A 25,342-nucleotide genomic window follows, 5' to 3' on the forward strand; every position below is an offset into this window, starting at 1 on the left:
TCCGAGGCCCAGAGCCAGGCATGACCTCATCCTTTGCTCCAAGACTCCGCCCTGCCTGCCCGGGAGTCCTGCCTTTGCAGACCGGGGGCCAGCCTGGCAAGCAACTTGGGAGAGATGGGACTCTCGGCTCACAGCCAAGGCAGGGACCAGGAGAGAAAGACAGGAAGCTGCCACACACATGTTGGAGCCTGTGGCCTTTATTCATGTCCCCCCACCAAGAAGAGCCAGAGTCTAGGCCCCAGTCCAAAGCAGAACCGTCAGGGGCCCGGGGCTCTGGGTTACACCCTCCAAGTCCCCTACCCCAGACACTCCCGTGAGCCAGAAGTATATAAAGTGCTGGTGTGTGATGATCTTATGGGGAAGGCTGAAGGGATCAAGAGCCCCACCCCTGGACCAAGGCAGCAGGAGGAGGAACTCTGCTCTTGGAAGGGCAGGGAATTGCCCTAGGTTCCAGAGTATAGGGAGGGAGGGCCGGGCCGGGCCGCCGCCACCACCACCACCACCACCACCACCACCACCACGGGGTTGCTGGAGGGGGGCTGGCAAAATTCAGAAATTCAGATGCAGTCCTGGGCTGGGAGGAACTGAAAAGGGAGCCTTCGGCAAGGAGCCCTAAGAGGATGGGGCCAGGAGGTGGGCAGCTCTGCAACCCTATGAAGGGAGGGGGGGGAACAGGGGAGGCCTTGGGGGTCTCAGAGAATGGGACAACCCCTCCGGCGCTTATTCTTGCGAACCTGGAGGCCAGCCCGAGTGGCCATCTCAAATACCTCCCTCACCCCCTCCTTGGTCTTGGCCGAGCACTCGAGGTAGCCAAAGGCACTGATCCGGTTAGCCATGTCCCGGCCCTCCTCAGATCGCACGGGCTCCTGGGAAGACAGAAGTCGAGAGGTTAAAGGAAGCTGGTGGCTAAGTGCACCTCTCCCCACTTTAGCCATGAGTGTAGTGACTAGGACAAATGCATCTTCCAGCCCCAGCCACCCTGGGCAGTTTCTGGGCCAGGACCCAAGACTCTTAATGTTTACATCAGATGTCTCCATCAGCCCTATATCCCATGACACACCCTTCTCTGGCCTCAGCATCCAGCACCTCCTAACCAGTCTCCTGCCCATTCTCGCTTTTTTCCAATAAGTGCCCTACGGCTGCTAAAATTTTTCTAACGCACAGACGTGACCATATCTGCCCCCCGGTTGAAAGTTTTGCCATAACTATCCTTGTAGGAGAGTCCATATTCTTTATCCTGGCCTCTGGCTAGAGAGCCACCTACCAGGTAAACCAGCTCCCTCACTCTGGGCCTTCCGGCCATGCGGGCCCACTGGCATTGGAGTCAGCCCATACCTCAAGCAAAAGATCTATTATAAGAAGCTGCCTCTGAAGACAGGGATGTTCCTCTTCTTAATAGCCCCAACCCCCAAAGAATGGAAGCAAATAAAACGCCAAGTGACCCTGGATAAGTCACTGCATTCTCTGACAATTTCATCAGGTATGGTAGCGGAGAGCAAGAGCCCTTCTGGTTCTTCCTCGCCAGGGAGTAGGAGGTGGGCCTCCACTGCCTCACTGGGAAGTCCACTGGAGAGAAGACCCTAAGGAGGTCATCTGTCCCGGGGGCTCCAGGCCTGGCAGCCCCACCCACCTGCTTCATCTTGGCCAGCTCTCTCCTCGTATGCTCATCTTGCCTCAGGTCCTTCTTGTTCCCCACTAGGATGATGGGCACGTTGGGGCAGAAGTGCTTCACCTCCGGGGTCCACTTCTCAGGAATGTTTTCTGCACAGACATGTCCCGACAGGTGTTGGTGCCTCCACTTAGGCTAGAAAGCTCCCCCCAGGGTCCCCTTCTTTCCCCCCAGCAGTGTTAGAGGCTCTTCAGCACAACAGTCCCTTTCACAGCTCAAAGCCCCTCTGCCCCCACAGTACACCCTTGGAGCCCTCCCCAGGGCCAGAGTCACCACAGTGCAGGAGGCTGACAGGGCCCTGTCACAAGCCCCCCCGGCCTCGGCCTCTGATGGTGGCTGACAGGAGCTGAGGTGAGAGCTACCTCCGGTTGGCTGACTCCAAGGGGTTCTCAGTACCTTTTCTCCGACGCCCTCACCCCCACCTCACCCAGGCTGTCGGGGCTGTCGATGGAGAAGCACATGAGGATGACGTCAGTGTCCGGGTAGGAGAGAGGCCGCAGGCGATCGTAGTCTTCCTGCCCGGCCGTGTCCCACAGAGCCAGCTCCACCTGATGCATAGGCCCAGTGAGTAGCTGGCCTGAGGGCCCCAGTTACACCCCTCCCCTGCCACCCAGAGGTCCTCTTCTGAAACCACTGGTCCTTGTGGCTCACTCAACATTTACTGAGCACTTGCTACATGCCAGGGACAGCGCTAATCACCATCACACAATGTAAATAAGGTGAGGTCTTAGAAATCCTGAGACACGGATGCTTGATCTCTTTGTAGTTTATGAGCTCCCTCGTGAGCACCGCTATCTGATTTAAGTGACAAAAGCCTTTGAAGGAGGCCTGACCACTATCCCCACTTTGCCATCAAAGGAGCTTAAGCTCAGAGGCAAAAGGACTGGGCCTGGGTTATAGAGCCAGGGCGTAGAGAAGAAGGAGGTGTATCTAGATTTCCTAAAACTAAAGTTTCACTTAAACTTGTACTGGCTCCAGCAGGGAGAGTGGAGCAGGGACATGGGTGGTGAGGCAGGACATCCAAGGTCCAAAGGGAGGGGGCGGGGTTCCCAGGGGGAGACGGGGAAGGTTCTTGGCCTTCACCTGCTTGCCGTCCACCTCTATGTCTGCGATGTAGTTCTCAAAGACAGTGGGGACGTAGACCTCTGGGAACTGGTCCTTGCTGAAGACGATGAGGAGGCAGGTCTTCCCACAGGCCCCATCTCCGACAATCACCAGCTTCTTTCTGATTGCAGCCATGGCTGGGGCTGGCAGGGAAGAGGCAGTGAGAATGTAGGGAAAAGCCAATATATCCAAAAACACTTCGCTGGGGCCCCCCAAGACCTGGAAACCAAGGCTTCCAGCAAAGAGAGGGAAGGGAGGGATAGGGGCTTGCCCAGGCACATTCTTGCCGAGAACCAATCGTTCAGTCAACTGAGCTTGAAATTCCTAATCTGAGGGTCAGGGACAGGTCTCCCTAGACGGATTAGAATACAGAAGTGGGAGGTGGAAGAATCAGGGAGCCAGAAAACAGGAGTTCTGATCTAATCCACCAACTGTAGGACCCTAGACACTTAAGAGGGGGGATCAGGGACATGTCTGGAAGGGCCAACTTTTATCTGCTATACATATCAGGGCTTCAAGTCAGACTTTGTTACCAGGATTCTGATACTTCTAAAGTTTAATAATCGCTAGGGTCCAATCAAGAACACATTGGCCCTCACTCAGGACAAGTCCTGCCTGCCCAGTCACAAATGAGGCATCCTCTCCAAGTCCACAGGCTAGTAGAACCAGCTACGAGGTGGCAGGTGGATAAGGGAAACTATGCTGAGCATTTCCACAAAAATCATCTCCTTCAGTTCCCAGAAGCCTGCAAGATCGATGGTGTGCTTCCCATTTTGCCAAACTAGGAAACAGGCTCTGTGAGGTTATAACGTGTGTTCAGAGCTGTGGCAGGGATGGCACTCAAAGCAGGGCTGTGTGACTCGAGACTCTGTTAGAGCCTTTTCTACGTATTACTCCAGAGATGGGAAAGAGAGCAGAGAGAAGGAAACCCAGAGGGCAGTGGCAGCGGCCAACCGGCTTCCCTGGCCCACCCCATCCCAGTCCCTAAAGCCAGCCCCGAGTCACACAAAGAAGGCTCAGTCCCGGCAGTGCCCACAGCCCACATTCGGGCAGTCTGCCTTCCTCCCCCCTTCCTTCTGGGCCTGGCAGCAACACTGGGTCACTCAGCCCCAGGCAGGGGACAATGACCACACTGTAGGGAGCCACACATCCACCACAGCAGAGTGACTGAGAATAATCCACTAGGGAATCACCTCCACCCACCCCGCGGACCAGCCCCTTCCTCTCCTCTGTCCAGCTCACCCCAAGGCCCTGCCCACCCCTCCCTGTGACTCAGGGCGAGGAGTCAGCTTCCCGAGGTTTCCATATGTCCCTGGCCCCTAACACACAAGAGCAAGCATCTGCACAGTTCATCACACCTACCCAGCCTCCCTGCCCCTGAGCTGAGCCTCACTTCCTCCCTCCCTGGGGAGAGGAGCTGACCTCCAGCCGGCTGAGGTTCCCAGGCCTCCAGCCTTGGAGGAAGAGAGGGCGGGCTCTGAGAGCTGAGAGGCGGTCGAGGCTGTAGGGAAGGGGGAGGGGGCTAGAGCCTGAGCTGGGAGGAGCTCCCAAAAAAAGAGCTGAACAAGGACCAGTCCCAGCACCAGCCAGGCAAGGAGTAGTTAAGAGAGAAGGGGATGGTAACCTGATCTCTGCCCCAGACCTGGCTTTTTCTCTCCGTCCCACATCCTGTCAAACTGGGCTGAACTCTTGTACTCCCCACATACCACCACCTCACAGCCTGGCTTTGGTCTGCCTTTTAGGAAAGCGAATTCTCCAAGCCCAAAGCTAGTTCTCTTCAACAGTAGGATCCTGGGTGGCCTCCCGCTCCTACACACACACACACACACACACACACACACACACAAGTACAAAACTGGGATGAGAGGAAGTGGATATGAGTCAGAGAGAATTTATAGGAGTTCAGAGGATACAGCCACACTCTCCCCACCACAAAAGGGGCTCTCTCTCTGATACCCCAAGACAGGCAAGAAGGCATTCACCCTGCCAGCCGATCTCCTCCAAAACTGGAAACCACCTTCAAAAAGGGGGTTCCCCGGAAATTCTGCCCAGGTGATCAACTCCCCCCACCCACTCCCACTGGTTCCATTGGTCCAGCTGTGTGAAAAACAAAACAAAACAAAACAAAACAAAACAGGCTGGGGTAGCCCCGCCTGGGATGGGCAGTGTTGATGAAAGACAGTCACCACCAGGGTGAGTACCAGTTGTTTAGGTGTGAGGATGCCACTACCTGCCTGCAGCAGGACAGTTTAGATGACACCCCATGGTGGGAGCCACAGGCCAGAACTCAGGGGCAAGGGCATGCATTAAGTACCCTGAAGCCCCCAGCTCAATTAGAAGACTTTCCCTTCAGGCTCTCAGTTGGGCAAGAAGGGCAGCTGGCCTAGGCCAAGCCAGGACACCAGGCCCAAGGCCAGCATGGCAAGGACAACAGCTCCCTATTAGAGGCAGCCCCAGAAGAACTGCCCCGCTGACCCTAAGATGGGCAACCAAACACCACACAGAGGCTGTAATGGAGCCTGAAGCTCCTGGAGCCTTCCCTGAGACCAGACATCCCGCCCTCTCCTCAATCATTCTCTAGACTTCCAGAGGAACCAGAGGTAGGCTGTACAAAGCGGATCAGCTCTAAGGTCTAGGAAAGGAATCAGATACCACCTCAACTTTAAAACCAGAAGTAAGAACAGGACGCAGCCTTGCATCCTCCCAGCCCAAAGCCCCAGGATAATCCTGGGTTGGGGAGTATAAGGGAGGGGTCTGGAAGGGAGGAGATTCTTACTTACACAAAAAGGAGCTGGATGCTTCCCAATCTCCCCTACCTCCCGCCCCAGGCACACTCCAAGAAGCTTCTGGGGAGGTGTCCAGACCTCTCCGAGCAGTGGCAGCCCCCACTGGCCACACCACGCCCCTATTCCCGCCATTCCACCGGCCTGGCCTGGGGGAATTCCCACCTCCACCCGGATTTGTGCCCGGACCCACACCCCACCCCAGGTCCACATCGGGCCGCCCAGCTTGGGAGCTACAGCGTCTGGAATTGGGCTCCCTCGCGGAGACCCAAGTTGCCTCCTGGCTTCTCGCCCGGCGGGGCAGGTTCCGGGAAGCCGGGAGGGGAAAGGCAGGGACCCAGGCTCGGACACAGGAGCCGAGAGGCCCTGAGGGGCAGTTCCCGGAACAGGGGGGGGTGGGGAGGAGCCCTCGCTGCAGCCCAGGGAGGGGCCGAGAGGGCCCGACCCCCGCACAGCCCAGACGCCGCGTCCCGAGGGAAGGAGGGCGGCCCGCGCTCTGTCCAAAGCCCCCTCCCCGGCCGGCGCCCGGAGCTCCGGCCCAGAGGAGGGGAGCGAAAGTGCTCTCCCGGGGTCGAGTTCCCGGGACGCCCCGCCACCCTAGCCCCCGGCCCGGGTACCTTCCGCTCCGCTGCCTCCAGCTGCGCGGCCAATACGGGAGGCTGAGACTGACCCGGGGGGCCCCGCCCCGCCCTCCTTCAGCGCAGCGGCGGGGAGGGGCGGACCCGGCTGGGGGAGGGACCGGCCGGGGGCGGCCCTTGGCTCTGCCCGCCCACCGCCCAGCCGGGGGCCACAGCTGCTGGCCCCCGCCGCTGGCCGGGGGTCGAGGGTGGGATGCCGGGCGGGTTGGGGAGTGGGCGGCGGGTGGGCCCCCTCGAGGACTCAGTCTCTGCTCCGCCTTCCAGCCCCCGGGGGTGGACCGGCGTCGGGAAAGTTGCGAGGCACTCGGGGTGGGGTCGGAAAGGGCCGCTGCTGCCCTCCCGTGGCCAACCGGCCACCGGCGCCTACACGCCCCGGGACCTCGCGGGAGGGGGGCTGCGGAAGACGCCCGCCCTCCTCTCGTAAAATCCTGCGGAGTAAGTACCGCTCAACATCACGCCCCAACCTTGAGGACCTTTCACATCCTTTGAGACCCAGGTCACCTTTCCACTTCACAATGCCCGTCCTTCCCCCAGCCTGGAGTTTCCATGAGTCCAATTACTGTGGACCCCTCAAAGGGCGCTCCTTGAAACCTTTTCTGATCCCCAGCTGGGAAGTCAGCTTCCATCCCCAATGCGTTATTTCGGTGCCGCTAGGGACACTGCCCCGGTCCATTATGTCGCCTTGGGTATTTACCTGCACGGGTATCTCTTTTCCTGTTGAAGTGGCTGAGAAGGTTGGAAGGTGAGGAAGCCTACCAATATATTTCATTAGCTTGTGACCTATACGCTATATAGCTCGGCCCTTTTAATACTCATCATGGATCTTTGGGTTAAGTATACCCATCTCCGTTTGCCTGTAAGGATATTGAGGCTCAGAGAAGTGGCTTGCCCAAATTTTTGCTATTAGTATGTACCTGAGAATTCAGACAGGCCTGTCTGGCTCCCGAGTTGGTGCTCTCTCCCTGCTGTCCTTTATGCTCTCCCCACCCCCCATCCCTCACCACTGCCTAGCACACTGCCTGGCACACAACAGGTTTTCAAGACATAATCGCTGAATGAATGAATGTCAGCAATCACGCAGATTTTAAAGATCTGAAGTGCAACCCACACATTTGATAAATGAGTAAACTGAGGTCCAGAGAAGTTTGGTCCCCAGACCTCTTAACTGGTTCAGTAAACACGCTGTGTGTGAATGGAGACCTATGTGCTCAGTTCAAATTGATTTCTGTCTTCAAAGAACTTACAGTCTAAATTTGGAATACATACAACTTAAAGATAGCAAGTTATTGAGCCCTTATTACATGCACCTGGGTCTAGATAAACACATGGACTACTTTAGTCTTACAACAATTCTAGAAGGTAGCACTGCTATCTCCATTTTGCTGAGAAGCAAACTGAGGCTCAGAGAGGTTGCAGAGCTCGTGGTAGGTCTGGCACCAGAACCCAAACAGCTGGACTCTAGAGCCTCTGCCCTTAACTGCTACTCCATACCCACTACTTTTTTTTTTTAATGTATATTTATTTATTTTGAGAGAGAGAAAGAGTGGGGAAGGAGCAGAGAGATAGAGACAGACAGAGAGAGAGAGAGAGAGAAAGAGAATCCCAAGCAGGCTCCTCACTGTCAGCACAGAGCCCCACGTGGGGCTCGATCTCATGAACCACGAGATCATGACCTGAGCCAAAATCAAGAGTAGGTCGCTTAACCAACTGAGCCACCCAGGCGCCCCCATACCCACTCCTAGTGTAGACAGTTACATTACAGCCGGCAGTGGCTGTAGTGGGGGCATGCATGGGCTGTGGGATACCTAGCCCCGAAGGACAGGTGAAGTGTTCCAGATAAGGTGATGTGTAGACGTTAAATGAGTTGGAGCCACAACAGGCCCAAAGAATTATGGAACCCCCAGGAGGGTGGGGGTGGGGCTGAAAGATGGGGCTGGAGAAGGAAGCAGTGGCTAGATTATGAATGTCCTTGTATGCCATACTCAAGAGTTGAGTGTTGATTTTGGTCTAGGTGCACTAGGAAGCCACCGAAATGTTCTCTCAAGGGAATAACCAATCAGATCCACACTGTGGAAAGGTCACATTGGGGCATACAGGGGCATGGAGTTAGGAGGCTAATGTACTAGTAACAGTAGGGGTGGGGACAAATATGAAATATATTTTGTAACATATAATCAACAGTATGTAGTGATTGATTCACTTGCTGAGTAAAGACAGACGCCAAAGGTGACCAACTCCAAGATTTCTAACTTGAGCCGATGAGCTGGTGCCCACTGGCATGGTGAACCAGAAGGCACGCGTTTGTAGGAAAATGGTGGATTCTGACATTCGTTGAGTTGAAGTGCCTGTGGGATGTCGAGATGTTCAGGAGACAAGCTATATGAACATCAAGTTCAGGAAAGACCTGGGCTGGAAATACTGACTTGGAAAACGCCAGGAGGTGGATGAAGCCATGGACATGGATAAGAGCACATGGAGTGGGAAGAGCAGAGGGTGGAAGAAGGAGCCTGGGAGCACTACATATTTAGGACGGCTTTGGGGGGTTCTTTCCACCACCTGAAAGGGCCTTTCGGTTTCTAATCAAAGTAAATAAAGACACAAGTTTTATCCATGTGGTTTATTTGCCATTAGCTATAATTCTGGATCTAACTGACACCCCTTCTTCAGTTAAGTTGGCACTAAAGAAGGTCAGGGAGACAACTTCTGATTTGGGTTGGCAGAGGGTAAGCAGGGAGAGGCTAGGATGTTGGGGGCAGGGTCAGGGCTGAGCCCCTCAGGAGTAACTGCCTGGCCCTCCCAGGGGGATGACGAAGACCGAGATGTCATCCCCGGAACCCAGCTTGTTGTTGGGGAGACGCCAGCCACGGTCCCGGGGGGTGCCCCGGGCCCCCAGGACCAGAGCTTGGGCCAGAGCCGTGTACCTGCCAGGAGCACATGTGCACATTCATGTACCAACATGTAAATGGGAAGATCGATACACAGGCCCTCATGTGGGTCCCCAAGCATTGCTTCCCTTTGCCCCTACCTTCCCCACTGTCATCCCCCCACTGCCCTACAACTCCTACCTGCTGGGGTCATTGGGCTCATAGGCCGACAGCACCCTGTCCACAGTGGCAGCTACCTCACAGTCACTGGTGACATCCCACAGCCCATCTGTTCCCAGGACTAGCACATCATCCGGGCAGTGTTCATACTGTGTCAGGTCATACACTCGTACCTGGTGGGAGAAGAGAGTGAAGAAGGAGCTTGGGGACAAAAGGACCCTGGTAAGAAGCCAGCCTGAGGCCCCCAGAGGAGGGAAGGAATGGGTGAGGTAGCCCCCATTCGGCTCACCTCAGGGAAGCAGGAGAGGAAGGGCTTGATGGGCAGAGTGGAGCTGCAGACCTTGAGGTTGTGGTCTCCCAAGCCCCGGGTCACCCCAATGGTGGCCATCACTCGAGCCTAAAGGGAATGAGTATGGGTGCTGCCACAGCCCTCTCCCAGGCTCCAAAGCTGTGGGCCCTCCAACCCCTACCCTCAGGTAGAACCTCCACCTCCCTAGACAAGTTGTGGTGGGTCCTCCTGCCCTCTCCCACCTCTACCATGGAGTTTACCTTTTTGCCCTCCCCACAGACCAGAGGAAACCTGAGATCCTCCAGCTCGATCTTTTTGTAGGCCCTGGGGAGGGGGGAGTACAGGAGGCATCACCCAGGCATCAAAGCCCCCCCTCCCCTAGGAGCCATGCTCCTCACACAAACCCCTAAGAAGGACCACATCCCCCCAACCCCCAGCCTGGCCCAGCCTCCAGCTTCCACCTTGCTGCTGGTGAGGGACTGGTTGTGTTGCCATGGGAACGTGCCCCAGCTCTGAGGGAAGTGTTACCAGCCGGTCATGTTCTGGTCCCGGTACAGCATCCTCTGCCCCAGCTCCTTGGGCTGAATTCTGCGGGGGAACTCAAGGTGGGTGAATTCACCACCTAGCAGCTCTGGTTTCAGGAAGCCCTGAGGTTGGGAGTGGCCGGACAAGAGCAGAGGCCAGGGAGCATTAGGCTTACAGCACACCCTGGTGTATAGATGTTAATTACAGTAGGGCCTTAAATGGAGTTTATCATGCACCACGCGCTGTTCTAATACTAATGTATAGGAGCTCATTTTAACCCTCACAACAACCCTTAAGGCAGGAACTAGTGTTGCAAGGGAACCGTCTGATGATCAGTTAGCAAAGTACTCGAACTGGGATTCAAACCCAGGCAGTCCAGCTCCAGAGTTAGGACTTTAAAGCACTAAGCCACACTGCCTCTCATGGGCCTTTGCTATTTCCTTTCCCCACTTCTGACTCCACTTCCTTCCTCAGCTGGGGCCACAGTGGGAGCACTGGAGTAACCCACATTCCTTCCTCCTACATGTTCCACCAGGTCAGCCGTAGTCTGCAGAATAGCCTTCCCAGTGAGCAGGTGAGGAGCTGTCTGTGCAGTAGGGATGGGGACATAGGCTACAGAGAGCCACAGAGTCCACAAAGAATGGGAGTAGAGCGTTTAGTTCCTACTTACAAGCAGCTGAAGACGCTGGCGCTCAGTCTCCGGGGTGAACTCCCGGGACATTGGAATGATTTCACCATTCCGGACAATGATGGCTCTGCCCAGAGAAAGAAAAGGTTTGGGCTTGGCTCTCCTCAGCCCCCTTGTGGAGAATTCCAGAAAGACCAGGCTTTCCCCATAATGACCCTTAGGGTTCCTCACCCAGACCCCCATCTTTCCTCCCCTTGTGGTCCTTCCTTATGTCTGTAACTGCTCCTGACCCCATCCCTCCCTCCAGTTTTTGATTTTTAAAACCCACCACCTCACTGTCTTCTATGCCCCCATCCCAGAGAGTGGGACCCCCTGTAGGCATTTGCAACCCCCCCACCATACCTGCTGTCACCTGCATTGGCCACATACACCTTGCCTAGCAAGTAGACTACAACCAGTGCACAGCAGCCCCCCTCCACTTGGTGGCCGCGCCGCTCCCGGGCCATCTGCTCATCCTGGCACGTGAAGGAGGGTCAAAGGGGTGAATGAAGAGGTTCCAGGCACACAACCACCGCCCCCATCTGCAGAAATAAACTGGCCCAGCCAAGCCACACTGGAGGAGAGGAGGGAAGACATGGGTATAGCTAACTACTCCTTCCCTCCCTACTGAACCAAACTCTGCTCAGGCCCTCAAAGGTGTTGTGGGTTCTCAGGGTCACCCACTTAGGCCACTTGATCCCCATCCAGAGTTGACCAGAGTGACTGCCTAGCAGGCTCTTGCCAGGACCACCCACTCACCATAAACTGGAAGGCATTCTCAATCGCCCCCACTACCAGGCTCTCATGGGTCACTTCCTTCTGCGAAGACCAGCAGGACTGAGGACCAACCAAGTGAGAAGGATCAGAGGAACCTGCGGCCCCTGGGGTAGACGGGAGGCAGAGGGGAGGTGGCGAGGGGTCCTGGAGTATCTCTACCAGGTCTTTTAGCTGCTCCCGGATGTGGCGATGAAGGAGCCTGGAGGCCATTTCGGCAGCTCCGCCCCCTGCATGCCCATCAAACAGGCCCCAGTAGTAGAAGCAGAGTCCCTGGTGGAGGAAAAGTTGGAGGTGAGTGAGGGAGAGGGAGAGAGAGAGAGAGAGAGAGAGAGAGAGAGAGAGAGAGTGTGTGTGTGTGTGTGTGTGTGTGTGTGTGTGTGTGTGGCTTGTATTATGTAAGACTCTGGGGCATCCATATAAACATCCGAGAGGAGGTCAGAGTTTGGCATTAAAGGCAAATTAGATTTGTTCACTCATTTACCAAGGGCCTATTATGTGTCAGAAAGAAAAGCATCAAAAAAGCCAAACTCCAAGGATAAAATATGCAAAAATAAATATTGGTAATTAATTAATTACCATCCATAAATACAGTAGTACCTATATTCTAAGTGGAAAACTGAACATTTATACTGACATTCTAACTGTTCAAATGCCACAAAAAGGTTCTGTGTCAGAGGTAGGAAGCTAGTGAGTTAGGAGTTAGGTCTTCCACATGTCTCGGATTTAAAACCAGATGCCTAGAATCCCCCGGAAGAGATGTGACCAGGTTTCTGGAGGCTAGGGGCTGGGGTGGGGGCTTACCTGGCCTCGGCTAGGCTCCCTAGGTACCCCTGAAACACTCCTCCGACCTTCCACATACACCACTTCACAGCAAGCCTGGTCCTCATTGTGCCGGCTTTTGCCAGCATTGATGACCCTGCCAGGCCAGAGTGACCACATCAGGTTGGACACCAGACCAGGTCCTGGAATAACCCCCACCTTAGACACACACACCCTCTCTAGCCTGCTGGCCAAACTGAGAAAGGTCACAGCCACCTGGGATCCAGGCCAGAAAGAGGAGGGGAAGGGAGGCAGGGCAAGGCACGAGGAGTACTGTCTGGGTGTCAGGCCCCACCACCTCACAGAAAAGCCAGCAGCAGCACCTGCCTGCCTCAGTTCCCCCATCCCCTGCAAAGGGGGCACCCCTGTGGGCTGCTGGGGAAAGGGTTGGACAGGGGCAGCAGGAGGTCTTACTATCCTGCTTGCCAAGACCCTACATCCCGCCCTGAAGCCTAGTCAACTTTTCTAGTGCCTGGTCCACAGCACCCCACCCTCACGGGCACACCCACCTTTATCTTAAAATCTTCCAGTGAAAGTTTCTGCTGCTTTGGCAGTGAGGCAGTGCTCCAGCCCAGATAGGGAAAGAGGAATTGAAATAGGGCAGGGGTGGAAGCCCACCTGGACTGCGCAGAAGCCACATAAGCCACCAACTCTTCTCAGATAGAAAGCTAAAGGAGCTGGCGGTGGGGCCACGGGTCTACCAGCCACCACCCTCAGCGACCTCAGCGCCCCCGTCTCCCTCAAAGCTCTGCTTTCCCAGTAGATGCATTAAAAATACACCCGGCCTGGGAGCAAGCCGGCTGCTCCCGCCACTCCGACCGGGGGTCCGCGTCTTTGCCTGGCCAGCGCAATGCCCCCCGCCAAGGGGCGTTCAAAGGGGACCCTCCTGCTTCCCGGGCGGCCCCCTCCCCCGCCCCTGGGGAAGCCGGAGGCCGCCTGGTGTCGCGGGCTATTTCTGGGTGTGGAGGGGGAGGGGAACGGTAAGAGGGACAGGGAACTGGGGCGCCGGGGTCGGGAAGCCCGGGAGCTAATCTTTCTGGCTGCCATCTCCTCTATGAAAAGCGCCCCGAGCCTCCTTGAAGCCCCGCCTCCCCTAGCCATTAAACTGCCGGGCCCCAACAGAGAACTGGCCAACTCATCCTTCACGGGGCCCTCCGCTCTCCGGGCTCCGGGCTCTGGAAGGGAACAAGGTCCTGAGGCGGCGCGGGTGAGGGAAGTCAACGAGCTGGAAGATCCTGAGGAAGACTGCACCGACTTGAGAAGCGGCTGGGAGGGGGTGCAGCCCGAAGCCCAGAGGATAGCAAAGGTCCTGGGAGAAGGGAGTTCCCAGCGCCGAGCGCCGCCAGGGGCACGCATCCCAGCGCCGGGGATGCCCAGCTGGGGAAGGGTCTAAGTAAGGGCTGGGGGTCCCATCCTGGCTAGGGTGTTCCCGGGGACGCTCACTCGGCGTAGCCCGTGCTCCAGGGCAGGCGACGGCCGGTGTCCGGGGGGCTTTGCACAGCCCGGCCAGCGTGGTCGTCAGCGCGTCGCAGCCCCCCTGGGCTCAGCTGCAGAAAGGTCGGTCGGGAGAAGCTCGCTCGAGCCTCTACTGTCTTCGCGGGCGCCGAGCTCCCGCTCCCAGCCCTCGCCGGAGGGCTCCTGGGCGCTTCTGGAGGGACGGCAGGCTGCGCGGAGGGCGCGTTGGACAGGTCTGGGGACTTGGGGCGCGGAGGCGGGGCGCCCCCGGAGCTCACCAGGTGCGCCACGGCCGAGCGCACCCGGTTTAGCATGCTGCCTCCCTGCCCCGCCCTCGGCGTGGCCCCGCCCCGAGTCAGGCCCCGCCCCCCTAGGGCGCGCGGTGGGCGGTGCTCGCTCCTGCGGGCTCTCCACGGCCATTGGCTCCGCGAGGGCAGGGCGGGTCCCGGGAAAACTTCCTCCTGCTCTGGGCCGCCCCTGCACCGCCCTGCTGGTTCGCGGCCTCTTCCCGCCTAGTTCCGGCTACGCTCCGCCTCAGTTCCTTTGGGGAAGAAGGGTCTGCTGTTGTGCGAAGGGGAGGGAAGGACACCCTCCAGCTTAGACATCAGCTAGAACTTCCCCATTGTGACGGGGTGGGTGGTGTCTCCTCGCCTTCCGTTCCTAGCAGCTACCCCGGAGGATGATGGAGCTGATGACCTCAGAGCGAAACCAGCAGCTTCGGCGACCCGCTGGGTGTGAGGCACCTGGTGTGACAACACCTCTGGCTGGGGCTGCCGGAGTGAGAGTGAAGGCGAGCCAGCTGGTGCTGGGTGTGCTGTGGGGGTGTGAACGAGGCGGGCTGGAGTCGACCATCCTGAATTAGGGAGCTGGGGGTAACTTCTTGGGCTCCTCAGAGGGCCCTGCTCCCCATGACCTCTAGATCTGGGAGAGCGGTTACCACTCCGACTTCACTTTCTTTCTCAGGATCCAATTCCCTGTTCCCCCCCTTCCCCCAGCCCCATTTAGACCTCCCCTGACCACATCAGGGCTAGAGGAATATTTAGTAAGGATAACTACAATAACTGCTATTTATGGCGGACTTTCTATATAGTAGGCCCGCTACAAAGCACTTTCTATATAGTAGGCCATCTATACTGCACAGCAACACTTCAAAGTAGATTTTATTACGTTCTTTATACCGATGACGCACCTGTCATTTTACAGAACTTGCCTCAAGAGGTCACGCAGTCAGTGAGAGACTCACACCCGTGCCAGTCCCCAGACGCCCAAACTCGATTCTGTCTGATGAACCAAGCTAATTTGTCGGGATGGTGGAGGAAGGGTTAAGGAGGAGGTGAATGGCAAAGAGTGGGGCTTCTTCCTCTTCCACCTTCAACTCAAGACAGAGGCCGAACCTGCAGGCCGAACAAGTTCTGTACGTACCGCCAGGGGGAGACAGAGGCCAGGCTAAGCACCTATCTGAAAGGAAAAGGTGGCACTAACTTGATGTTCAAAGAGCCCTGTTCCCAAACCTGGTTTCAGGGAATTAATCAGTAGACCTCCAGAGAACCTCCTACCCCATGCACTGTCCAAATGAGGACAAGGCCCTTGTGGCCCTAATGCAAGACAGGAGTAGCCCTCAGGAATCACTGGCACCAAGTCTGTGGTTGGGATGCCATCTCTGTGCTCTGTGGGCGGAATGCTTCCTGAAGGTAAGGCTCTCTCTTCCTGAGCTGAAGTGAGCCCCCAGAAGGGGTGGCTTTCCTGGCAGCTACCAAATAAAAATCTCATAATGATCATTCAGGTCTTTATATTTGCTGTAATTATACCTGCACTCTGGGCAGAGGCAGCCAGAAAAGTAGAAGTCACACACACAAAAAAGAAAAATCAGACCCAAAGGCACATAGAGTGGCAAATGCAAAGGGGGGTAAACAGCATGGTGCTGCTATGGGTATTTCCCTCCTGTTTGAGAAAAACAGGAACCAGCTGTCAGATAAATGGGATAAACAACAGCACAAGCAAAGACTGATGGAAAAATATAACATCCTGTCTATTTTTATTATTCAGTGTTTCTGGGGCAGTTTGCTTACCACTTCTCTGTGTCACCCTGCTCCCTAATCCCTGCTCTTCACAGCACCCATCATGGTGTGGCTGCAAATAGGCCACAGAGCCAGGACAGAGAGACCCCTAGCTTAGCACCAGATGGTCATCAGGGATGTCAGCAGCACTCTTGGGCTCCAGAGCAGCACCCCCCACCCCCCGACTAAATCCTAAGGCTCTCCTGTCTCTGAACATCTTACCTCTGATCCCTGGCATCATCACACCTCCTCCCTCCTCAGACTGCCCCAGAACCTGGTAAGAAGGTCATCACTTCTACTCATCCCTGAGGCAGCAGAAAGTGAGAGGGAAAAGTGGGTGGGGTAGGTAGGCAGACTTGGGAGATATTTTTCTCTGCTGAGAGCTGAGACTGCTCAGTGCCTGGCCCTGCCAGGAATGTGTGTGGCCCTAGCCAGTGAGGGCAACTGGGCATCCTCAAGACAGGCCCCTTTATCCTAAGCCATGTGCAGTGGCTCAGAGTTCAGAACTAGGCTTTTCCCCTCTTACCTCTCCCCACCCCATTACTCCAATCCCAAAGCCCTCTTAAAGTAGAAGAGTGTTCCTCCTGTTAAGAGAAAAATTCACAGACCACTTCCTTCTTCCATTTGTCTAAGCCTTTCACATCTAAAATCTTACCCTGTAAAGAATTAGAAATTGCAATTATATTGTAGCCTATATAATGAACATACCGGCTCAAGTTTGGCTATCAAGTTGGGGTTCACAGCCATCAACCATAGAGACCAATTATCAGCCCTCCTGCCTGCTCAGCCTCTACCTCATACCTCACTAGTCCTTCCTGCCCCTGACCACACCATTCCTCCTGCTCTGGGCTGCCTGCCCCCACCCCCCGGTACTGCCCCGCTGGCTTGCGGCCTCTTCCCACCTGGTTCCAGCTCCACTCTGCCTCAGTTTCTTTGGGGAAGAAGGGTCTGCTGTTGTGGGAAGGGGACAGAGGGAAGGACACCCTCTAGATTAGACATCAGCTAGAACTTTCCCATTGTGACAGGGTGGGTGGAGCAAAGATCATTTGCTCTTCCCAGATGGATTTTAACATTTTCACAGTGGAGGGCTAACATATCAATCTAGAAGTGCATTGTCTAATAGAATTTGGTGCAATGCTGGGGATGTTCTGTATCTTTTCAGTACAGTAGTCCCTAGTTTCATGTAGCTATTGAGCACTTGAAATGTGGTGAGTGCAAATAAAGTGTTTAGGGGCACCTGGGTAGCTCAGTCTGTTAAGCCTCTGATTCTTGATTTGTGCTCAGGTCAAGATCTCACGGTTTGTAAGTTCTAACCGGCATAGAGCTCTGGGCTTACAGTGCAGGGCCCGCTTGGGATTCTCTCTCCCTCTCTCTCTGCCCCTCCCCCACTCATGCGCAGGTACCCATTCACACGCGCTCTCTCTCTCTCTCTCAAAATAAATAAATTTAAAAAAAGAAACAATGTTTAGATTTTATTTAGTTTATCTGCAAATTTAAATTAAAAATTTTTTTGATGTTTATTTTTGAGAGAGAGACAGAGTGACAGTGGGGGAGGGGCAGAGAGAGAGGGAGACACAGGATCGAGGCAGGCTCCAGGCTCTGAACTGTCAGCACAGAGCCCCATGCAGGCTGGAACTCACAAACGGTAAGGTCATGACCTGAGCAGAAGTCCCATGCTTAACCACCTGAGCCACCCAAGCGCCCCAACTTATATGTAAATTTTTTTTTTTTTTTAGTTTTTCAAGTTTATTTATTTTGAGAGAGAGAGAGAGAGAGTGAGAGAGACAGAGCATGAGCAGGGAAAGGGCAGACAGAACCAGAGGGGGAGAATCCCAAGCAGTCTTCAGGCTGTCAGCACAGAGCCAGATGCAGGGCTTGAACTCAGCTGTGAGATCGTGACCTAAGCGGAAATCAAGAGTTGGAGGCTTAACCGACTGAGCCACCCAGGCACTTCCATATGTAAATTTCAATAACTACTTGTGGTTAGTGGCCATCATTCTGGATAGTGCACTTCTAGAATCTTCAAGACTCAACCCCCCTGGAGATCTTGGCAATCCCTCCTTATACTCAGCCCCCCCCCCCCCCAGAAGCCACAAGAAGGAGAGTTTTCGGGGACCTCTCTGGCTTACCCGGCCTGCACCGGGGAGATGTTCACCCGGACTGCTGCGGCGGGGGCCTGCCGGGCCCTCCTCGCTCTTCTTCCGTCGGCCGCCAGGGGCCGCTGCGCCCGCCTGTGCCCGCCCGCTCGCCCGCCGGGAGCTGTCCGAGAGGAGGCGGTGGCGCCCGCAGAGGGGCTGGCGGAGCGGGGGTGGCCCCCGGCGACCGGGAGGCGGCGGCAGCTGCGCGCGCCCTGGCCTGCCGGCGGGAGCCTCGGAAGGACCCCGCCTGAGCCTTGCGGAGCGGCGCCGGGCACGACCGTGATGCCAGTTTGGCCGGAGCCCCGTCGCCTGCCGGACGCCGCAACTTGGTGAGGGACACAGGGCTCCAGACTCGACACGCACCCAAGCCGGCCGCTCCGGCCCGAAGTCCGCCTTTCGGAGTCTTGGTGCCGGACTCAGAGGCAAGTGGGCACCGCCGTGGGGCAGATAGATCCGGAGGGTGGGGGCTCAGAATTTGGAGGAGTGGGCGAGCGCTGGAGGAGGCCGGGAGAAGGCAGTGCAAGCTTAAAGGCTCTTGTGGTCCACATCCTCGACTCCACGCTGGTATGTGGGCTGCTAACTCAGCCTCCCCATAGCCTGCATCTTGGGTTTGGGAAAAACAGCCTGGCAAACTGAGGCAGGAGAGTGGAAGCCCAGGAAAATCTCAGAAGCTTCCCTTCCCCGCCCCCTCCACCGTCTCTCTGAAGGAGGGAATAGAATTCCAGAGAGCTCAGCCCAAATGCACACTGCCCATCTTTTGGGTCTTAGGGCTCATGGGAGAGTTGGCTTGGAGGGTGTGGCAGCTCAGAGAGAAAAGGGATGAGGACTGCCTGAGAGAAGACAAAGCTGGATTTGTAATGATGGGAATGAAGGTTCCTGAGGGCGACGGGGAGAGGAGATACCTACTCAGAAAAGAGATAAACCTTCTGGGAAGCTCTTGCCCGCGGAGCACACTCCTGGGGTATTGGCACCACTTCCTCCATCCGTCCCCATAGTCCTCTCTGGGCCCCACCTTCCCACCTGCCTCCGCTCCACCTCCCCTCAGAGGCTGAGGGATGAGAGGCCATAGGGAGAAATGGAGAAGCTGTTGAGCTGGGGCCCCTGAGGCTAGAGACTGAGAGGAACCCCATTCTAGCCCTCTGGAAGGGGAATGGGGGTGAGGGTGGCAGAGCTGAGCCAGCTCTGTGTGAGTCCAGGACAGGGGTGCAGTGAGGGTCGGGGGTAGAGACAAAAGGATTCAAGACCTTGGGGTCTTTTCCAGGTGTCTCTTGGAGCAGAATTCTGTCAGAGCCTGCTCAGGAATCCTTCACTGGCCTTCAGCTCCCCCCACCCCCCCACCCCAAGGCCAGAGCGGAGATAACTTTGATTCCTAGACCCCTCCCTACCATCCACCCCGCTTTACCCCCACCCCCATCCCCCCCATGGGGCAGAGGAACCCTTAGGTTGCTCAGGCTAGCTGCCCTACCTGTTCCCACAGTCTGCAAGGATCCCTGCAAATTCCTAAGGCAGAGGAGAGACTCTGTGTCCTGCCTGAACCTTGGGGAAGCATCAGAATTGGCCTCTACTTCAGTGCCACCCCTTGTCCTTACCCGGGCCCTCCCTCACCCCCTACAGGACCATGGGCTCCTTCTAACCCTTGCAGACCCCAAAGAGTCTTTCTTACTTGTTCAGGTAGAGTGAGCCTGAGGCCAGTGGATGAACAGACAGAAGCTGAAAGATCCCCAAAAAGGTGAGTGAGAAGACAGTTGACATGGGAGAGAGTTGAAGTGGGGATGGGGGTTGGGGGGGGGTGGTACAGAAATCAAGCACTCTGTCCAAAGTTCTGGCATTTGGCTTGGCCTCTGGTGTTCCCAGGATGGTGCTGACACCTCAGGGACCCCAATAATGTCCCAAGGGGCCAGCAGTGCAGCAGAGAGGATGGTCCAGGCTCCTTCTATGCCTGGGCAGCTCCCTGCTGCTCTATGCCTCTGCTTCCTTGGGATCCCCTCCATTTCCGGTTCCTCCTCTGGGATAGATGGGAGGCGGGACCCATCAAGGATGGGGGAAGAGGAGAAGCAAAGTGGTGCAGGAGGAATAGGGCAGGCTTCTGCGCTCTGGGCCTCTGCCACCCAACATGCTGCCTGGCCTTGGACAGTCATTTGACTTCTATTAACTATTAGCCCTAGTTTCATTTCATTTCTTTTTTTTTTTTTTAATTTGAATCTGTTTAAATTGAATTGCTACCACATTCCCACAGTTCAAAACCCGAAAAAATAAAAAAGCAATAGATAAGTCTCCCTTCTACCTCCATCTCTCAGCCAACCAGTTCTCCTTTTTGGTGGCAATCAATGTTACTATGTTTCGTTGGTACATTTTCCAGGGCTAGCTTATGCATATTTAAGCAACATATATAATCTTTCCCTTTTATGCATTTAATACACACCATCCTGCACTTTGCTTTTTTCCCCTTAATGGTGGATTATCGTTAGAGATCATTGCATGGCTCAGTACCTAAAGCATTTCCTCAGTCTATTTTATAGCTGCCTGGATGTAACTGCATTTGTACAGATGCTCCACAATGTATTTGGCCCATGCTTTATTGATGGCTGTTTAGGTTGCATCCAGCCTTTCGAGTATCAGTTTGCTCATCTGTCAAATAGGTACAAATAATCCTACTTTGTAGGACAGTTGTGAAGGCTGCAAAAGCATGTATGTGAAGTGCTTGGGTCAAGGGCTCAAAAACTGGGAGTCAGCAGTATGGTTCCTTCTGTGTCACAGCCCTCCAAGGGACCATGTCTGGTTCATCCTTCAACACCCTCTTAAATGTTATCTCCCCCACAAAGCTGTCCGTGCTTTTCCCAGCAGGAGAGTCTCCCTGCTCCCTTTCCCTACTGTAGAGCTCACCACTTTGTATGGTTTGTGCCAGGCCGGGAGTTGCCTGGGGACAAGGTGTGCATGTCCTGCCCACCTCTGTGCCTCCCAGAGCACGTGGCACGGAGGTGCTGGGGCTGGACTGCGGGGAGCGCCTGCCCAGAGTTGAGCAGGGTGTGTGCTTCGCTCCGCAGGATGCGTGAGAGGACCTCTCAGAACTGGAGCACGGGCCCCTGGCTGCTGGCACTTTACCTGGCCTGGCTGTGGACCCTCCTTGCCTCAGCTTCCTTGCAGCCGCCAACTCCCACAGGTTTGGGGGAGGTGGCAGAGCCTGGGACAGGGTTTCTCAGGATGCCTGGAGAGCTGGACACCACCCCACCCTATTCCACACAGGCAGATCTCCGAGGCTGAGGGTGCAGATTCTAGGGGCTCTGACTCCTTCTCTGGTTTTCGCCCAGGAATATCCACCCCACCCTCTGCTATCCCAGCCCAGAGAAGGTGTGGGCAAACCCCTTGCTCACCTTTCCTTCCAGGCCAGAAGGTGTTCTGCAGGGAGAGAGGCCCTGGGGTGGAGGCTTAAGTCTTGCCTCCTGGCCTAATTCTGTGGTTTTCCTTCTGGGATGGCTAAAGCCTGTGTAAGCGGATGATCCTCTCCACGATCCTCTCCACGCATTGTAAGCCCCCGGGGCCCTTGCCCTCAACCGGACAAAACCAGAGGAAGTGGGGGCTGGTGGGGAATCCTACCTCTCTTCCACCCAAGGGCCAGGCTCTGCCAAAGAGGGCTGAGTGTGGCCTGACTGGGGAAGAAGGAAGGATAGGAACACTGAAGCAGCAGGAGGATTTCCTGTGTTTCCTCCTCCCCTGCAGTTGGAAATCTCTGAACACCCCTCCCCTCGGCGGGGAGGAGGGCCTGGAGGATGTGCAGGGCAGGTGGGAGGGGAGCAGGGTTGCAGGCCTGGGCTGGGCACCTCATCTTGTCTGGCCACTTCAGTCCTTGTGAAGCAGGGCACCTGCGAGGTGATTGCCACTCATCGCTGCTGCAACCGGAACCGCATCGAGGAGCGCTCCCAGACTGTCAAATGCTCTTGCTTTCCCGGCCAGGTGGCCGGCACCACGCAGGCAAAGCCCTCCTGCGTGGACGGTGAGTGAGAGGCCGGGACCCGGCGGGGAGGGCCCGATCACAGAGATGAGGAGGTCTGTCTAGGCCACACCATCTGCTCGGGATATGGTTTCATACCATCCCAGGGCTTTGGCAATCAGTCTCAAATGCTGGGTACCTCTGGGGGGAGGAGGGCAGACGGACCATCCCCACATCGTCCCTCCCTCTCATCCACATTCACTGCCAGGCGCTACGCAGACGCATTCTGTCACATGAATCCTCTCACATATCCTGCCAGACTCACACTTAACTCCCCCAGACCTTGACCTCTCCTCCTGCGCCTCCGAGGTCTCTTACACACACACACACACACACACACACACACCCCTGCCCATTCTCCTGTGGCCTTGACCTTCCCCTCACATGGACACAGATGTTTCACTCACCCCTCCCCCCCATGATTGCACCCATGCTCGTATGCTCACACTCACGTGACCATGTTGTAAACGTGCCCACTTGTGCTCACATGCACGCCTGCTTTGCACTCCTGGTCTGTGGAGCCCTTTCACACTTGCTCACATACACCAAGTGGGTATGTTGAAGACCGTGCCTCTCTGCTAATGCCGTGGTGACTCAACTGAAGGGTTCCTTGGAGAACTTCCCCTGCCTTCGCCCCGTGCTGTCTTGGCGACACGTAGGGGTCAGTGGGATTGACTTTGATACGGTTGTGTGCCCCAGCCTCAGCCTGGGTACTGCCTTTCTGAGCAGCCCGGAGTAGGGGAAAGACAGGGGAAGGCAGGGCTCACAGCCAGTGGTGTGCAAACTTGCACTTCATTCCGCACAGACTCCCCACCCTTGACTGCACGCTGTACTCCAGGACAGCTTAGAGCTGCCCTCACTGCCTCCTGCTCCCACAGCCTCCATCGTCCTGCAGAAGTGGTGGTGTCAGATGGAGCCCTGCCTGCCGGGGGAGGAGTGTAAAGTGCTCCCGGACCTGTCGGGATGGAGCTGCAGCAGCGGACACAAAGTCAAAACCACCAAGGTACCCAGCGACGGCCACTTCACCCCACCCTACGCTTCCCCTTTCACGTGGGCTGGAACCAGGGGCACAGGAGCCTGGGAGTCTAGGCTGTCGGCATCCCAAGGGGAGATCCGTGAAACATGTGGGCACATCCCTGGTCAGTCCCCTGGACTGTCTCGACTCCAGGGACTGGAGTTAGGGCCTCTGGATTTGAAATCTTATGTGTCCTGGGCAAATCCCTAATGCTCCATATGCCTTTGTTTCCTCTTCTTCCCAGGGTGAGTCTGACTCCCAGAAAATGCAGGTCCTTAAGAACGAAGTAGAGAATTAGGAAATTGTTCAGATAATTCTGAGGGGAATCTCTGCCCACCCACCCCTGCTGCAGACCCACCCCACCCCCGGGATTAACTCCCTGCAGCTCACACCTGTCCTCCTCGCATCTTACTGCAACAGCACCCAAGAGGATTATTACTTTCATGGTTTGCTGCCTGCCCCGCAGAACAAGGGGTAATTAAAATGTTATCAAACTCATTAGCAATTCCATGTGTGTCATAACTAATCAGTTGCATGGCTCTGTCATCAGCATTTGTGCAGATCAGTGACACTTGGGGCAAGCCGGAAGCCTGCCTTCTGCCTTCCCTTCCCACCACCACACACAGCAGACAAGCAGACATGTAAACAGAGAGGAGAAGGTGGCCTTCAGGGTTCTGAAGAGAGCAACATATTCGTAGGACACAGAACAGGAGGAGTTACGGCAAGAAAAAGTGTGACTAGATGTAAAGCAGAGCATCCTGTCTGCAAGCAGGCAAGGGAGACGCCATCCTGAGTATAGTCAAGACCGGAAGACGGCGAGACCCGCCAGAGAGCTCGTGACATTTGTCACTGTTTTATAGGTTTGGGTTTATAGCCTATAGATTGCGGTGTTTGCAGTTTGGTTAGCTACTCCGAAGCAAGCAGTGGTGAGGGGTGCTTGATTTATGTTTGTGTGGGCCACGCCAGCCATGCTCTCCCAGCCTGCACTGCTTTAGGGAGAAGGGATCAACAGCAACGACCTTTATATGACCTACATCTCCTGGGGAGTCTTGGGCATCCCCTTCTCTAACCTTCCCCCATCACCCGCTCTCTAGGTCACAAGATAGCTCCTGGGGTCACGGCCTGGACAAGACAGCTTAACTGAGCCCTGGACTGAAGAATGGTATCGTTATCAGCCAGCAAACATGGAGATTCACTTACCTGGACACACGCCCTGTGCCAAGTGCAAGATCACTTTTTCCAGGGACATTTCAACTGAGTTGCTCAGCCGATAAGGACGGATCTCCGGCCACATACCTAGTGTTGTGCTGGGTTCTCCTGGGGGACCCAGAAGAAGGTCAAGATACCGTCCCTGCCCTTGAGGGATGTCCAGTCAAATTGGAGAGTTGTGAAAGACAATTGAGCTAATTTAGGTTAAGACACTGTGTGCGGCTTCCGGGTCACATGCTGTGGGCCTGTTGGGGGTGTGAGGGTGAGACTCCCACAGCCCTTCAGCCACCTCCTCACCACAAGGCATGAAGACAAGAGGTCACATCCACCCCCCTCCACTTCCCTCCCTCACATGGGTCTGAACACCCAGCAAGCTGCCAACATGCTGAGGGGAAACCCCCTCCCCTTGATGAGAGACCAGCTGTATCTCATTTGCATGGGACCGGGTTGACTTGGGGAAGGAAAGCTGAGATGAAGCCAGTCAACTTTCCAGCAAAGCTTCTGCAGAGGTGTGGCCTGGTTTGGGCTGTTCATTGGGTATGGGACGGACAGGACCTTAAAATTACCACCATCCAAGCACCTCAGGTTTTTGTTTGTTTGCTTATTTCAACAGATGAGGAAGCTGAGTCCCCGAGACTAAGATGAATTGGTCAAGATATCCCAATTTGGGCTCCCAAATCTCTCAGACCTTTCACTTAGCCCGGATGTGGGATTCCAACCTGGGCCTTCCATGTTTGCAGGAACAGGAGCCTGCAAAGGACTGGCAGGAGAGCAGCACCATTTTTCTTGGGAGACGCCAGAACAGGTCCTTGTTATTTGAAGTAATCCAGAATACCTAGATGCTAGGATGTGGGACCACCGGATCTCCACTCTGCCTTCAGCTCCAAAATTACTAACAGCCCCCATGACAGCCCAGAGGTCACTTGGCCCAGTTACACCTGAGACACTCTGAGCTGGCAGCCCTATTGTCTAGGCTGACGCATCCCTCCCTGAATGCTTAGGCTTGTATGTAACTCCCAGAGGCTCTGGCTTCAGGAGAGGCTCTGGGTGGAGTCCAGAGATGGTCACAGTCCTCTCCCTTCAAAAGCCCTGCTGGGCAGTAGAGGAGCCCTTGCAGGGCTGGATGGAGACTCTGTCCAGGATTGAGGTTTGTCAGAGTCAGAAT

General features: G+C 55.7%; 3 protein-coding genes and 1 long non-coding RNA gene across 7 annotated transcripts; 1 reads left to right on the plus strand and 3 right to left on the minus strand.

Moving 5' to 3' along the window:
- Window positions 1–175: 175 nt before the first annotated feature.
- Window positions 176–6,280, minus strand: RHOC (ras homolog family member C). 3 transcript variants are annotated; one of them, XM_042998209.1, is made up of 5 exons: window positions 6,174–6,280; window positions 2,753–2,916; window positions 2,097–2,217; window positions 1,631–1,761; window positions 176–866 (listed from the first exon to the last, which is right to left on the minus strand). In XM_042998209.1, the coding sequence occupies exons 2-5, from the start codon at window positions 2,906–2,908 to the stop codon at window positions 693–695; spliced, it is 582 nt and encodes a 193-aa protein (XP_042854143.1). In that variant the 5' UTR covers window positions 2,909–2,916; window positions 6,174–6,280; the 3' UTR covers window positions 176–692. The 3 variants fall into 3 exon arrangements, with proteins under 3 accessions (XP_042854143.1, XP_042854145.1, XP_042854144.1); XM_042998211.1 differs by lacking the exon at window positions 6,174–6,280 and adding an exon at window positions 5,554–5,575; XM_042998210.1 differs by lacking the exon at window positions 6,174–6,280 and adding an exon at window positions 4,196–4,217.
- Window positions 6,281–8,796: 2,516 nt separating this feature from the next.
- PPM1J (protein phosphatase, Mg2+/Mn2+ dependent 1J) lies at window positions 8,797–14,648 on the minus strand. 2 transcript variants are annotated; one of them, XM_042998206.1, is made up of 11 exons: window positions 13,759–14,647; window positions 12,298–12,412; window positions 11,656–11,766; window positions 11,479–11,556; window positions 11,083–11,195; window positions 10,723–10,807; window positions 10,056–10,174; window positions 9,788–9,851; window positions 9,528–9,635; window positions 9,260–9,411; window positions 8,797–9,115 (listed from the first exon to the last, which is right to left on the minus strand). In XM_042998206.1, exons 1-11 carry the CDS (start codon window positions 14,082–14,084, stop codon window positions 8,968–8,970), a joined length of 1,419 nt encoding a protein of 472 aa, XP_042854140.1. In that variant the 5' UTR covers window positions 14,085–14,647; the 3' UTR covers window positions 8,797–8,967. The 2 variants fall into 2 exon arrangements, with proteins under 2 accessions (XP_042854140.1, XP_042854139.1); XM_042998205.1 differs by having other exon boundaries at window positions 11,479–11,766; window positions 13,759–14,648.
- A 264-nt stretch (window positions 14,649–14,912) lies between these two features.
- LOC122241560 lies at window positions 14,913–16,823 on the minus strand. Its single transcript, XR_006221816.1, has 2 exons — window positions 16,730–16,823; window positions 14,913–15,228 (listed from the first exon to the last, which is right to left on the minus strand). It is a non-coding gene; the product is annotated as an uncharacterized LOC122241560 (long non-coding RNA).
- A 2,307-nt stretch (window positions 16,824–19,130) lies between these two features.
- Window positions 19,131–24,250, plus strand: TAFA3 (TAFA chemokine like family member 3). Its single transcript, XM_015534947.2, has 6 exons — window positions 19,131–19,151; window positions 19,637–19,694; window positions 21,010–21,125; window positions 21,807–21,956; window positions 22,832–22,956; window positions 24,063–24,250. Exons 3-6 carry the CDS (start codon window positions 21,011–21,013, stop codon window positions 24,072–24,074), a joined length of 402 nt encoding a protein of 133 aa, XP_015390433.1. The 5' UTR covers window positions 19,131–19,151; window positions 19,637–19,694; window position 21,010; the 3' UTR covers window positions 24,075–24,250.
- The last annotated feature ends 1,092 nt before the right edge of the window (window positions 24,251–25,342 follow it).

This window comes from Panthera tigris, chromosome C1 (genome assembly GCF_018350195.1).
Source record: "Panthera tigris isolate Pti1 chromosome C1, P.tigris_Pti1_mat1.1, whole genome shotgun sequence".
Classification (NCBI taxonomy): Eukaryota; Metazoa; Chordata; class Mammalia; order Carnivora; family Felidae; genus Panthera; species Panthera tigris.